This window comes from Hyaloscypha bicolor (genome assembly GCF_002865645.1).
Source record: "Hyaloscypha bicolor E unplaced genomic scaffold K444scaffold_183, whole genome shotgun sequence".
NCBI classification, from domain to species: domain Eukaryota; kingdom Fungi; phylum Ascomycota; class Leotiomycetes; order Helotiales; family Hyaloscyphaceae; genus Hyaloscypha; species Hyaloscypha bicolor.
The window spans coordinates 1,571,126-1,584,627 of NW_020194685.1; the positions used below are offsets into that span (position 1 = coordinate 1,571,126).

Here is a 13,502-nt window from a genome sequence, read left to right on the forward strand (position 1 = left end):
CTCAACTGGGAAATATTCTGAAGTCCTCTACTATCTGCCCGCCCCTCCTTCTGCAGCTTATCAACGCATCAGGAATCTGTTGTGCTCCACTTTCACATACAGTCTAGATTTGTTCTCCGTGTAGTAGCCCGGCAGTAGGTGCTGTTCGAACTTGAGACGACAAGACATATGGTCACGGAAATGGAAGAACTGTTGGTCTGCAATACTCGTAGATAAATCAATATCCACCCCAATTTGGACATTAGACATCCAGATTTCGTCTGCTACCAAGATTTCTAAGGTTTTAATTCTTTTCCTACTAAGGGGATCTGGATCTAGACAGTGTTTACCGTCAGATTCACGCTTCTTGTCCATTACCGCCTTAGGGAACGATCAAATTTCATTAGTGCACACTCTCCACACGATCCCCCGCACCTGAATTGTGGACGCAAAGCTGAGGTGATTGAGTGCCTGAAGGTGAGTAAAAACGGTCCCTTTACCTCAATTCACACGTTCGTTTTGTTGTTGTTCTAGAGCTAACGACATCACTTCGCAGGACTAGCTTGATTTTCTATTAGATTTCTGCCGAGCACACAACAAGAAAATTCTTCCAACAAACACAATACAACCTGTCACCTCATTACGTGCCATTGCACCAACCAACACCATGGCGGAGCAAGAAATGAACGAAATCAAGGAGAGAATGAAACTCGCCAAGATCATCGACTTGGAGGACCCAACTCTGGAGGGAAACACTGAGCATGTAGCTGGCACTGGCGACACCCACAACGTCCGACAACATACTACTAGCAACGAGCAATATGCTGGCACGGGCAAGCTATCCTCTTTTGAAGAAAACATCAAGGGCGCCTGGGCCAAGCCAACCAAATCCGAGGTCACAATGGACGTTCAAGGCACTGCTGACCGATCCGGCAAGTCAAAGCTGAGCCCCTTCGAAGCCAATACCATCGGAGCCTTCATCGAGAACGCCAAGTCCAAGCGCTCTATGGATGAGAAGATCAAGGCAGAACAAGACGGAGAGCACAAGCTGAGCGCTTTTGAAGCCAATCTCAAGGGTGCCTTCACAAAGAAAGCCAAGACCAAGTTCTCTTACGACGGACAAGTCAAGGCAGAATTGTCTAGCCATATCAACGATGAAGTTTCTAGTGATGGTCGCAAGCCTATGACCGAGTACCTGTCGAGATATGGGTGCAAACTATGCAGTATGTATAAGCAAGCTCCCTTCACATGCCCTTCCCTTTGCCAACACTTGCGGCACCTCTTTTGACATTCAAACAATGCTGACTGGATCATGTAGCTCCCGTTGCTACTTGTATTACTGTGAGTTCTCCTTATTGCCCCTGAATGCTGTTGACTTCCTTTGACGAGCTCGGCTATTAGCGTACTTTCTTCGTCGACGCTAACTTTATTCTAGCACTCCGGTTTTCCTCCTGGACTCCTCTCTGATCAAGACCTCGACCTCAATCGCCGCATTGAAGAACACCTGTTTCGTGGTAGAGAACCATCTATCATCGGAAAGCAAGAAGGAGAACCTCGCGAAGCCATTGACGTATGGAAACACTCGCCCCTCCCCCCCCTTTCAGAGCTGATCGCGTTCAGATGTCGAAGAACGAGGCCAAGATGCACACCGAAAAGGGTATCTTCTGTTGCGAGGGTGGTCCCAAGTACTGTAAGCATAGCCTCGAGTCTCTCTTCTCTTCTCCCGGCTCGCTCCACACGCAAAGGTGCTGACTTCGAGATTCTGCAGATGAGCGAGGATCGTCTGCATGGATGGCAATTCCCCAGCTGTCAGGCGACAAGCACAGCGACATCAAAGGTTTCATGGAAGCTGTTAACGCTGGTGATGTTCGCTATGCCATCGGAGAGCTTATGCCAGAGGAGATGAAGAAGATCACCATGGTGATTAAGGTTAACGTTCGGGAGAACTTCGAAGACATCGACACTATCCTGTTCGCACCCACTGCTGAGTTCGCCGCCAATCCTGACAAGAAGTTTACGGCATTCGCCAAGTTGGATAAGCCGCAGCGCTTTGAAAATGCCGGCGAGCGATCCTACCTGGCCTTCTTCTGCAAGTCTCACCGAAAGCACGTTCGGGTTGGCGTTCATCGTATCAAGTGGTCCAGCACGCGATCTTGGGCTCGGTGGGAGAATGATGCGCTGGATGATTTGATGGGCCATCCCAAGAAGGAAGTTAACAACTTCGGACAGCCGCCCTCTCCCTTCTTCGGACTTTGAATGTACAGTACACATCGTATCTGGGCGTCTGGCGCTGGGAAGATGGATCAGAATGGGTTGCTTACATTCCCCTTTACACACCTAGCTGAGCAGAGGATAGAGTGAGTAGAGAATAGCTGAATGAATAATTCTCGGCTTTCTTACATTGCTTGTCCAACGTGATATTTAACATTCACCTCAAGTACCGGCGTTGTCTGTCCTTCAGCGTGCTGTACTGTATTGCACATCAAGGTATCAGTGTACTAGTTATAAAGTGAACAATGTACTCGAGCTCCAGCTTGTGTAATCGTACCAGTACTTGTAGGAGAATTCTACACTGTGACTGTACTGGAAGTTGTTGAACGATGTCTTCACTCTTAATTTGATTTCACTTTTGAATATCTCCAAGTTTCAAGGAACATTTTGGAGCTCTCTGTTCTCAATGTACTGGCACGTGAAGAACAACGTGCTGGGATTGTTCTTAGAACTTTACAGCTCTGCAAACAGCAAATGTCCCCTGGATAGAGGAACTATGCGTTGAAGACCCTCACGAGTTCAGTCCACCTCCACTCTGGGGATTTTAAGAACAACTTCAAGTACCAAGTCTACCGGACAAGATCAATGTTCTTCTGTTCAATGGAAGAAGGGTCCATGACAATGATCCTGCGTTTTTTCACCCTCCATATTCCTGGTTGGCCTTCTAGTTTTCTAGAACGCGTTTGAGCTCAGATAATGATGAAATTGACAGCAAATTGATGTTGTTACCGTCCTCTGCGTGCAATTCTCACGTGATTCAGGGGCTTAGCTCCTGGGCACATTTCACTCTATATAAGCTCCTCCGGAGCACCCAATTTATGCTCGAGAGAAGGGGCTTCTGCACTTGGGTCAGATGTTTTAAGAGCAATGTGAATCTCTTCAAATTCTACTTGGTAGGAAGTGTGGCGGCTAAGTAACGTGAACGCGGTGCCAAAGGATTTCCGTCTCGGCTGGACAGCGAGGTTGCCTTCACACTCGACGTGAGAGCAAAAGGTCCTCGAAATCCTCCCTCACATTGACTTTGAGGGTGATCGTAATCTTCCGAATGATGACTTTCTGTTAGCGGTCGAAGATAATATATATGTACTCAACTAGAAACTTGTCAAAATGAGGAAAGCTCCGAAGCAAATGCTAAGTTTTTTGAACTGGGTGGAACCTGTTTGTTAATGTATTGTAGCTATGGTTGAGTGGCTAGCATGTGTATAAATTAGGTCTTACTCCTGAAGTTTGGGGAGGACTGTAGAACAAACCACAGCGATTTGAAAAGAAGGGAGATAAGGCTAGGCTGGGTTTGTTCTCGGGGAGCATAACACGGAATCCCTAGTTGGCATAGGGTTGTTCCGCGGCTATGGGCACAATATCAAGTGTCCGGAAACTGAGAGCCAGTGTATTGAGCAGCATACAAAATGACAACAGTCTGGCCAATGGCAGCAAAAAGTAAAACCGTTCGGAGGTTAATAGTAGACGAAGCCTCCCTAGGTCCACCAGGGAAGAGGAATTCTTGAAGAATCGGATCCATTCCATGGTTCTAGAATTACCTGCGGTAGTGCCAACCCCCGCATATGAGAGTAGTTACGCAGCAACGAGTCTTTGCAGACGCCCCGTTAATTTGGGACCGTCATCCTCCAGTAAGTGATGAAAACCATCATTAGAACAATTGATTCTGCTAATGGCAAAGAGACACAATTTGGCTTTACTCCTATGACTAGTACAAAAGTTGTGTTCTTTGGAAGTACATATTAAATAAGGACTTCATAGTACCCTAATCAAGTGAGACACTAAAGGAAGGAGCGCTGGCCATTCGGCACACGCACAAAGGTGCAGAGAGTAGTCCTTCAGAGAGGCTCAAATAAGTATAAATTATGCCACCTCCTCCAAAAATTTCAAGATATACCAGCCTTCAACTGCAAGATTCACAAGGACATCCGGGGTCGGCATGCAATCGGTCAGGTTTGGAGTCATGGGCCGCATGCATCTCGCTTTACTGATAAATTGCTGATGAATCTCAAAACGTGATGGTAGTACTGTATTAACCAACAGGTAACGAAGCTAATTGACAGTGCTGTGGTATGTGACAGCAATAAAGATAGCTGAATGTAACGAAAACATCGGAGTTCGAAAGCCCAGACCATTAGATTGTCATTCTTAACTTTCTCTTCAACCCCTACTCGTGCATCCCATGGTGAGGCGTTGGGGTTTGAGAACATCGCAAAAGCCATCCCCTGAACCACAACCTTCAGAAGAATCAATAATGTAAGTGTAGTTTTCTCTCAACAACGGGATGTGGAAATAAGATCTGTGCATCCTTCTTCCTCAAATAAATAAAGGACCTCGACATTCCGAAAAAGTAGCCCACTCGGTTGCAGTTGTTGTTCCGTGGCACCACGACGTTGAGTGTGACAGCGTTTTGAGTAACCAAGAATATTCCGAAACGAAATTTTGAGGCCTCGAACTGTCCAGATACCACGTTACCCAATCCATGAGAAGGCTTCGATGTTTTGTTCTGGAAGGTGGCTTACGCGTGGCTGCATGCTAAAGTTTCAAGGTTAGCCAAAGCTGTGGCACAAATAGAATGAATAACTCAGTGAGGGGGTTCGAAAGCTTCCTGTCAGACTCCCCTCTTCTTACCGTAAAGTCCTTTGAAGTGTCGAGGCATTTGAGTTTTGACTCTCTTATGTTTGATGCTGCTATGATTGTCAACACCTTGCTGGCCTCGGGCTTTAAGTATGAAAAACGCTTCAGTCAACCCCCAACTTCATGTAGCACAAGGAGTTGGCGCCATAGCTGGTAGGAATCTTTTCTGTGCGAGTCCGTCCGTTAAGAGAAGGTGTGATGCAGGAGTGGCAATGAAGTCTATGCAGGAAGCCGGTTCCTGCATCGAGAGCAAATAAGCTCCAAATGACATCTCCATGTGCTGGATGTCCTGCATGCACATGCCAAGCCAAACTGTGAACTTGCATATTCCAGTTTCATATTAAGTGAGACTTGGGCGAGAGTGAATGTGTAAGAGAATCCTTCTTCCGGGTTTGGCAGGGCCGACTCACAGTTTGTTAATCCTCTCCCTTTTGTCTATAAAAGATGCCCTTCGCTCGTCTCTTCTCTTCCAACAACAGCAGCAACATTCCCTCTCTACCCAACGGCTTTGAGCTGCCGTTCACTTTCTTCTAAGAATTGAACAGCAGCAATCTCATCTCTCTCTCTCTCTCTCTCTCTCTCTCATCGATCTACCAACCTCTCAAGTACACAACCAAAATCTTCCACGATCCCAGGTACAATCACACATCCAACAACCCTCATCCCAACCTTCAAAATGAAGTTTCAAGTAAGTCCTACTTTCTCGCTCCGTTGCTCCCATCAACTCACCCACCACTCTCAGCTCCTCCTCACCATCACCATCACCACACTCTTCAGCCTCATCTCTGGTCTCCCTACCTCCGCCTCCGCCACCCACTTCGAAGCCGTCAATCAACTCACCAAGCGCTTCTACCTTCGTTGCCACAGCGGGCTCTCCGCCTCCGTCTGTGAAGACCAATATCACGCTTCCTGCGATATGAGCGGTGAGATCTTCACGCCAAGTTACCCGGAGGATGGATCGAGCTGCACTAGTCGCAATTGCTTCTGTAGCTATTGATAAAGCACTCGACTCCTCAAGCTTGAACGGGATGGGACATTGGGGAGGGGATGTGCTACTGGGGGAAAGGGGTGTGATGACTGATGACTTGATAACTTGATGGCTTGGGGGTGGTACATTGCACGCTGATTTCAGGGGGTTTAAAGAATGCATGATGGGTTGTGAGCTGCATTATGGAATGAGATGCATCGACTTCACTGCCTCTTCTTTGCCTCCAGTTGTGATTCATAACTTGTTCTTTTATTATTTCCTGCTGACAAAGTGTTGACCCAAAGCCTACAGGAACAATTAGACCGATCTCAAATTTCTGAGAAGGTGTACTAACTTGAGCAGCAGTCAACCTCTTCCCGCTTTCATAGCAGACCAATCCTTTCACTAAATCCTTAGCATCCCCACCTACACCAGGCAATAACTCCTCCCACGAATGCCCCGGAAACTCCTGATACCACTCAAAAGGCGGAGTTGAGAAGCTCGCTGCTTCAGGCCAAGTATCCTTCATCGGTGTCCCTAAAGTCTTAAACATGCTCAATATCAGCCCCAGCTGATTTCCATCTTCCGAGGTATCTCTGGACTCAAATAAGGATTTCGGCGGATTTCGTAAACACTCCACGAGCATCGTGCCAGCTGCCCACATATCGAGACTCGAATTGTATGATCTGTTGCCGAAAAGAGTTTCCGGTGCTCGATAGCAGGTGGTACCTACTTCGAGGACTTTGTGACTCGATGGCTCATCTACGGCTGAAAATGTAGGATGCCATGCTGTGCCAAAGTCCGAGAGATATGCTGGTCCTGTCTTTGATTTTAGGAGAAGATTGGATGGCTTAATATCCCGGTGAATAATTCCACTTGCGTGGAGATATTCAAGAGCTGAGAAGAGATCATGGAAGCATGAGCGTGTGAGGCTGTCCGCAACAGCCCCTGAGCCGATGATCTTGGCGAGTGTGAGAGGCATGAAGGGGAAAACTAGCACGAGCCTTCCTTCTTGGTCTCTGAATGTCTCTGTTATCTTTATAATGGCCGAATGAGATGCTTCTGTCAAGATTTTGACTTCTCGGGCCGGGTTATGGGGTTCCACATCTCTGGTCTCGGTGATGACTTTCAGAGCAACGGCTTTTGACCGATAGACTTCGGCTACGAGACCTGACGCCAGATAGTGACAATCTCGATAGGTACCTATTGAGATTCCAGGCGTATCAGGAATTGTATCGGGGTGTCCCAGATCCGCTGCGACAGTGATGATGCCGTTGCAGGCGCCATCGTACGCTTCCTGCAAACATCAGTGAGGGTATTTCGAAGTTGTCAACCCGCTCATCGTCTTATAATTTGGGAAAATAGATGGTTCTGATGTATGAACTTAACACAAGAGGGTAATAAGGGTCTGCAAGGATAGCCCGGCCTTCAGCTACAGCGAAATGGGAGAGATTTGGGTCACGTGACATATAGCGTTCTTGTAATTAGCTTTTACTTACTCTTGATGCAGAGGTATTGTACGCATCTGCTTCTGTATCAAAAGCGGTCTTATGGGCAGTTCCAGTCGAACTTAGCCCCATTGCTTCATTACTCTTCCTCCTATAAATGCTGATCAGCTATGGAACCGAGGCTGTGTCTAGAAAGGCTTGCTCACAACTTCTCTATGTTTGCGTACCGCTCCGTTGCACCCAAGGAAGATCTCCAATTGGATCCGGAAGCCATGGCTACCTCAACAACCCCATCCGAGGAACCCGGTGCCATCCAGGTCCAGGCACGCTTGGCTGTTTAGCTCGATAGTGAGGGGTGTTTGTAAAGGGAGAGTTTGAACAGCAGAGCTATTTCGGATTTCTTGCATACCCCTATCGTAAACGTGAACAATTTGGGCTTCCAGAAAGGTTCGAGAAGTCGAAGAAGAAAAATCCCTGTTAAAAGTTTGTTACACCCAGCGAAGTTCGTTACGTCCAGCGCATCCTTTTTGTGCCATGTTATGCATGCATGCCTCTCGCCGCCTTTACAGGGATGTGGTCATGGTTTCCAAGGCCCGATGATCCGCTAAACAAAAGAGCCGCTCCCACGCCGTGATGAGCTGGAAAGCTCCTATTGCTTGCCATTTGGTGCTGCATCCCACTCGCCGACGACAACAGTGTACATGTGTATTATTCTTGGTTATGCGCTGCCTTTCATCTGATCTCTGAGCGCAAGCAAATACTGCGATCATGGAGGCATTGTCGAGGCAGGAATATCCTGCTATGTTGGTAAGCCAGCTGTCGCATCGCATTCTCAGTGCAGTCTCGAGTCTTTGTGCGATTGCTAACGGTTTGGAAGGAGCGACTATCTCCACAGGGAGCTGTCCAGAAACTTAATGAGCGCGTGAAGAAGATCGGGAAAGTCAACTCGGAGATCGCGGACTGGCTGCAGGTACAATACATCAGGACGACAGCTGCACTGGAATATGATTAACATACCAGCAGGAACGCCGGAAGGTCGAGGATCAATACGTAGCTGGTCTGAGGAAACTCGCACGCAAGCCGTTGCAAGAAACTGGGCAGGATCTGGGGTAGGATTATTGAATCGGCTCTTTGAAAATCAGCTAACAATCTGCGAAGGATATTTGACGGGCCATGGAAGAAGCTTATTGCAGCCATCGAGGATATTGCCCAGTCGCATGCTTTGCTATCGGAGCGGATAGAGAAAGATGTCGAACACCCTTTGCGAACGTTTGCGACAACCAACCGCGAGATGTCAGCGATGACAACAATACATGGGAATCTGTCTTCCTTGGCCAGGGAACTTGAAGATGCACAAGAAAAGTCCGACAAGTTGAACAAAAAGGGAGGCAAAGCGAGCGCGCTGAAAGTGGATGCAGCATCGTCAAGGCTGAACTCTGCCACCTCAGCATGGGATTCCCAAGCACCTTTTATATACGAGACTCTTCAAGCCCTGGACGAAAGGCGACTGAACCATCTCCGGGATGTACTTACCCAATATGAGACCCATGAAGCGGATGTAATTGAACAAAACCGAAAGACTATTGAGCAAACCCTCAGATCATTATTGGAGATCGACACCGCGCAGGAGATAAAGAACTGGTCTCAAGCCAGCATTGCAGGAAAGCCGCTGAATGAGCGAAGGACAAGGCAACCGTCAAATGCGGGCAGTGGAAGCGGTGGAGCAGCCAGTTTGGCTCCCCCGCAGACGCCTCGATCTAATACCGACAATCAAAGCGAGCATTCAAACGTAAATGAAAAAGGAGGTAAGAGCACCGTCCTTGGCGCTCTGCTAAAGTGCAACCGTAAAGGCTTGATAGTTGACTGACTTGAAAATAGAGTCCAAAATTTCGAGGCGCTTTGGAACCATGCTTGGAAAGCGCCGTCAGAGCATGGTAGGCGCCTTTGGACGAAATCCATCACCAAATAAGGGCTTTCAACCGTTTGGCCGAAGCCCTGCAAGTAGGGATGGACCCTCTCCGCAAGCTTCGATGGGCAATCTTAATGATTCTCCTTCGCGGGACAATCGACTTTCATCCTTAGCTGAATCTCCTCCACCGCAGAGTCCGACCTCACAAACCAACGGAAATGCTGGTGCAGTAAACGCGGACTCGGCTTTTATTGCAGATGCGGTGCCGACAGGTTCGTCTTCTCGCACAACAAATGGTACAACAGGTGCAGCTCTATTCGGAGACTTGTCAGACGTTCAGCCGCCGCCTGGGCCACCACCCTCTCATTTGAAGCCTGCTTCTGAAGCGCAAAAAGATTCGGAAGGTTACACTGTGCCAGCAGCAATGAATGACCCAATATCCCAAGCAGAGCATGATGCAGCACAGGAAAACGAGCAACAACAATTTAAGCTGGATATTCGGAAAGAACCGATTCCAGAGCAAGATGCAGATGCCCAGGCGGCACTGTCAAATGTCGCAAATACCTTACGATCCCAACAGGCGTCAACTCTGAATCGAAAAGCTGGGACTGTGAGGGGAAGGCGAGATGTCCGAAACACGATGTATGTGCCGCCAGCGAACTCACTTGACGTTAGCACACCGGAGAACATGCCACCTCCATCACCAGGCATTGCAACCGGAAGGGCAGCTGCTCTTGCAGCGTTGTCATCCAATGACCAGAATGCTCCTACCGGGTCTGATACGACCTCGATTCGCTCTGGCCACTCGTTGACAAACCACGTGGTGGCCAAACACGCTGATATGCACCAACCGGGACTGAATGCATCCATCATCGAGACCGTGAGCGCAACATTAGAGAATGGAGAGGTCAAAACAGCGAAAATTGGTGGTGAGATTGCTCTGGCCTACAACAAGGTTGAGGCCGACGATTCCTCAAGTAAGTATTATGTCGAATTTACAGCTGCTCTTACTGATTTGAGATAGCTGAAGGCACCATCCGAATCAATAACTTTCCAAACCTTGAAGCCATTGGCCCCAATAGGACGTTCATTCATCCAGTCATCGGAGACAAGCCAGATGAGTTCACGGTCGACCTCGTAACCATATCAAAACCATCCATGGCATTCACATATAGAGTTCATATCGATGACGAAAATGCTACCACCGTTGGTCCCTTACTTCTCAAAGTCGCTTGGAAACATCAAGGCGACAAGCTCGGTTTGGTGGCAGAGTATAGTCTGAACCCAGCATATAGCACAGAGCCGGTAACCTGCCACGGTCTAGTCTTGGTCGCCTTTTACGAGGGGCCGAGAGCTGTTGGGTGCCAGACTAAGCCAACCGGTACTCACCTCAAAGAAAAGTCACTTGCCTATTGGCGGATCGGCGATGTGACTCTTACAAATGAGTGGCACAAAGTAATCTGTAGATTCCTGGGCTCAGAAGGCGCATGTCCGGAACCTGGTCACATTGAAGCACGATGGGAGATTCATGGCTCTGCAGCAAAACCGCTTGGAAGTGGTATCAGCTTGTCGAGACTGGAGCCCAGCAAGGGCAAGGAGAAGGAAGAAGATGATCCATTTGCGGACGAGTCAATTGCGAGCCCCACCACAGTCTCACCGGCAGGAAACTGGGTCGAAATTGCAACGAGCAAGAAATTTGTCAGTGGCAAGTATGAGGCAAGAGAGCCGGTTTCACTGTAGGATTCGAGCATCAGTTTGTGCGATACCGGTAGCTACTATAATTCCAATTTGTACAGATCAGCAAGAGCCTCAAGCCCCAGTTCAGGGGTAAGTTGTCACGTGAGTATTAACATTCTCCGTGAAATCTTCCATTGCGTTTCTCAATTCTCAGCGGCCCAATTGATCGTCAAGGTTACCTTCCGTGTTCCCTCGCCTGAATATCGAGCTTTCTACTTGTTGAAAGTCCCCACAACGCAATGAACTAAAATACCAAGCTTCTGCCCCTTTTCTTGGCAGCCAACTTTTATCTCCGCGCTTCGCCCTGCCTCTCGCCACCACGCCCACACCTCTCCCAAACAATCTCTTGCAGTGTAGATCACGGGCTACTATCTCAATCCGTCCATCTTCCAAAAATAACCCGAGTGCGGTTTCTCCGAGAATAGAGGGGAAGGGGATTTCTGATGCCATTCGCAGGGTTTCTCGCTTGAGGAGGGGCAGCGGGAGGGAAGTGCTATCAATAAGCTGCTGATATGACGAGTTCCTGCGCTTTCTATATCCTATGAGCCTTTCACCAGCACGAACGCTATATTCAAGGTTCAATAGCCGCAACATGGCACGGATTATTTGGATGGGTCTTTTTTGGGGAGGGCAAAGTGGCATGTTGTTGCCACTGCTGGATGGGGAGAGGGGCCGAGATCTTGGTTTGGTGGTTTGGATGCTTTGGGGCGAACTTGATCTTTGGGTTGAATGGAGGTCTGGATCAGGATCTTGAGGGGAGTTTGAGTGATGGATTGAGATTAGACTCGGAGTGCGCGAGGGACTGCAAGTGCCGGGAACGTTTGGGTTGTGGGGTTAGGTGGGACGCGATGATGAGCTTGAGGAGAGATACTTGCTTCTGTCTATAGCTTGGCCGTTAAGGAGTTGTGTCTTGTTTGAAGAGGAGAGGGAGGAATTGGGTATATATTAAGCTCTTCTCATCTTTAATTTGGAGATCATTAAGCTTCTCCTTCTTCTTCATCAAGATATACTTCATTTGTAATATCCAGCTTCACTTCTCTCCAACCACCAATAATCCACAGCAGCCATGTTCGGCTCAAGCGATAACAACAACAACAACCAGGACCAGCAGAGCGGTCAAGGTAAGTCCAGTTCCCCAGTCTCATGAATATGCTCTGACTTCATTTAGGAGGTGGCTACGGAGATAACTCCAACAGCGACGGATTGGGAGGAAACAATGATCAGTCCTCAGGTGGATACGGAGGCTCCAGCGACAATAGCAACCAATCCTCAGGCGGATATGGAGGCAACGACAACAGTAATAGCAATAGTAATAGCAACCAATCCTCGGGCGGATACGGAGACTCCAACAGCAACGGCAACCAATCCTCAGGCGGCTATGGAGGAGGAGGCCAGAGCGGTGGCTATGGAGGGTCTGATAACTCCAATTCTGGTGGCCAGAGTGGAGGTATGGGAGGGGGCATGTCTGGCGGATACTCGGGTGGAAAGTCTGGGGGCATGGAGTCCAGTCTTGAGCAAAAGGGGATGCAAGCTGCGGAGGGGCTGGCTCAAAAGAAGGGTTGGTAGAGACTACCTTCCTTTAAACTCTGACTTTTCGAGGAAAGTTGCGATGTTCTGAAGTTTGGGAGAGAATTAATTGTATCTTGTTTATCCATGTATTGATATATTAAAAATGGTGCTCTGGTGTCTTTGCTTCTCTCCATCTTGATTATACTAGATCCAAGTCGTGGTCTCTTAAATCGTGAGCGACAGTCACTGTGACGGTGGTACCCGAAAACATTGCTTAGCCAGCTGAAGGTTCTCCAATCGACATCCAAAAATAATGCTCAGCCCTAACTCCAATATGCACATTCCAATTTTAGACAAGAAGCATCAAACTCAATAGATCCTGCTTCCACAGATCCACGAATCCGCGTGGATCTCAACTTACTTGGAACAGCGCCGTAGAGTGGCTCTGGTGTTGGATAAACACAAGTATTAAGGCGACGAGGAGAGAAATAGCACGTCAAGCATGACCAAACGATGCAACTGGGCATACGTGCCGGCCTTGACTATCCTTTTTCTGCTAGGCATAATTTTTCCTTACTAGACCTAAACTACAGCGGAGATTACCCTACAAACAAAGATATCGACTTTCTCTCTGTCGTCTGGGCTCCTTGTGGCCAAGTGCTTCCAGTCAACATCAACAGCCAGGTCCGAGCTACTAAGAATTTGGATACTTTAGGAACCGGCTCGGGACAATTGAACCATGACTCTGCAGATGGCAAGGTCACATGGGCAGCAGGCATCTCATGGCAAAAATGCCCATAAATATCCGAAGTAAAAAACGGGCCCGACGGACGCTTTTATTGAATGAATGTCACCTTTTTGAGACACCTGAGCTGGTTATCATTGATAAAAAGTTCTTGTCAGAGGCATCGGGGACGGTTGATTGACTCGGAAGTCAGTTGAGTGTTCAAAACCTGACGAGTTGGTTGGTCATCGGAATATTGTTCACAGTTGCATTGCCTGGATTCCTTTGTATCTTATATTGCATAGGGTATATATCAAAAAAATA

General features: G+C 48.1%; 5 protein-coding genes across 5 annotated transcripts; 4 read left to right on the forward strand and 1 right to left on the reverse strand.

Annotated features, from left to right (window-relative positions):
- Positions 1 to 646: 646 nt before the first annotated feature.
- K444DRAFT_670138 (uncharacterized protein) lies at positions 647 to 2,346 on the forward strand (the record flags this gene model as incomplete). The annotated part of the gene is made up of 5 exons (XM_024887589.1): positions 647 to 1,202; positions 1,298 to 1,320; positions 1,415 to 1,549; positions 1,600 to 1,669; positions 1,748 to 2,346. 5 exons carry the CDS (start codon positions 647 to 649, stop codon positions 2,233 to 2,235), a joined length of 1,272 nt encoding a protein of 423 aa, XP_024727312.1. The 3' UTR covers positions 2,236 to 2,346.
- A 3,669-nt stretch (positions 2,347 to 6,015) lies between these two features.
- Positions 6,016 to 7,785, reverse strand: K444DRAFT_621791 (kinase-like protein). The gene is made up of 4 exons (XM_024881973.1): positions 7,506 to 7,785; positions 7,351 to 7,450; positions 6,207 to 7,148; positions 6,016 to 6,157 (listed from the first exon to the last, which is right to left on the reverse strand). Exons 1-4 carry the CDS (start codon positions 7,571 to 7,573, stop codon positions 6,125 to 6,127), a joined length of 1,143 nt encoding a protein of 380 aa, XP_024727313.1. The 5' UTR covers positions 7,574 to 7,785; the 3' UTR covers positions 6,016 to 6,124.
- Positions 7,786 to 7,923: 138 nt separating this feature from the next.
- K444DRAFT_575921 (uncharacterized protein) lies at positions 7,924 to 11,015 on the forward strand. Its single transcript, XM_024877497.1, has 6 exons — positions 7,924 to 8,106; positions 8,177 to 8,269; positions 8,323 to 8,408; positions 8,458 to 9,104; positions 9,178 to 10,185; positions 10,233 to 11,015. Exons 1-6 carry the CDS (start codon positions 8,068 to 8,070, stop codon positions 10,946 to 10,948), a joined length of 2,589 nt encoding a protein of 862 aa, XP_024727314.1. The 5' UTR covers positions 7,924 to 8,067; the 3' UTR covers positions 10,949 to 11,015.
- A 555-nt stretch (positions 11,016 to 11,570) lies between these two features.
- K444DRAFT_621793 (uncharacterized protein) lies at positions 11,571 to 11,870 on the forward strand. The gene has a single exon (XM_024881974.1). The coding sequence runs from the start codon at positions 11,605 to 11,607 to the stop codon at positions 11,830 to 11,832; it is 228 nt and encodes a 75-aa protein (XP_024727315.1). The 5' UTR covers positions 11,571 to 11,604; the 3' UTR covers positions 11,833 to 11,870.
- A 61-nt stretch (positions 11,871 to 11,931) lies between these two features.
- Positions 11,932 to 12,631, forward strand: K444DRAFT_268119 (uncharacterized protein). Its single transcript, XM_024871457.1, has 2 exons — positions 11,932 to 12,066; positions 12,114 to 12,631. Exons 1-2 carry the CDS (start codon positions 12,012 to 12,014, stop codon positions 12,509 to 12,511), a joined length of 453 nt encoding a protein of 150 aa, XP_024727316.1. The 5' UTR covers positions 11,932 to 12,011; the 3' UTR covers positions 12,512 to 12,631.
- The last annotated feature ends 871 nt before the right edge of the window (positions 12,632 to 13,502 follow it).

Excerpts from the sequence above, each read along its gene's own strand:
- K444DRAFT_268119 (XM_024871457.1), top strand. The coding sequence starts at position 12,012 with ATGTTCGGCTCAAGCGATAACAACAACAACAACCAGGACCAGCAGAGC. Across the intron at positions 12,067-12,113 it reads GGACCAGCAGAGCGGTCAAG|GAGGTGGCTACGGAGATAAC; the intron begins GTAAGTCCAGTT and ends GACTTCATTTAG.
- K444DRAFT_575921 (XM_024877497.1), top strand. The coding sequence starts at position 8,068 with ATGGAGGCATTGTCGAGGCAGGAATATCCTGCTATGTTG. Across the intron at positions 8,107-8,176 it reads AGGAATATCCTGCTATGTTG|GAGCGACTATCTCCACAGGG; the intron begins GTAAGCCAGCTG and ends ACGGTTTGGAAG. Across the intron at positions 8,409-8,457 it reads GAAACTGGGCAGGATCTGGG|GATATTTGACGGGCCATGGA; the intron begins GTAGGATTATTG and ends CAATCTGCGAAG.
- K444DRAFT_621793 (XM_024881974.1), top strand. The coding sequence starts at position 11,605 with ATGGGGAGAGGGGCCGAGATCTTGGTTTGGTGGTTTGGATGCTTTGGG.
- K444DRAFT_621791 (XM_024881973.1), bottom strand. The coding sequence starts at position 7,573 with ATGGCTTCCGGATCCAATTGGAGATCTTCCTTGGGTGCAACGGAGCGG. Across the intron at positions 7,451-7,505 it reads TACGCAAACATAGAGAAGTT|GAGGAAGAGTAATGAAGCAA; the intron begins GTGAGCAAGCCT and ends CAGCATTTATAG. Across the intron at positions 7,149-7,350 it reads ACAATACCTCTGCATCAAGA|GAAGCGTACGATGGCGCCTG; the intron begins GTAAGTAAAAGC and ends TGATGTTTGCAG.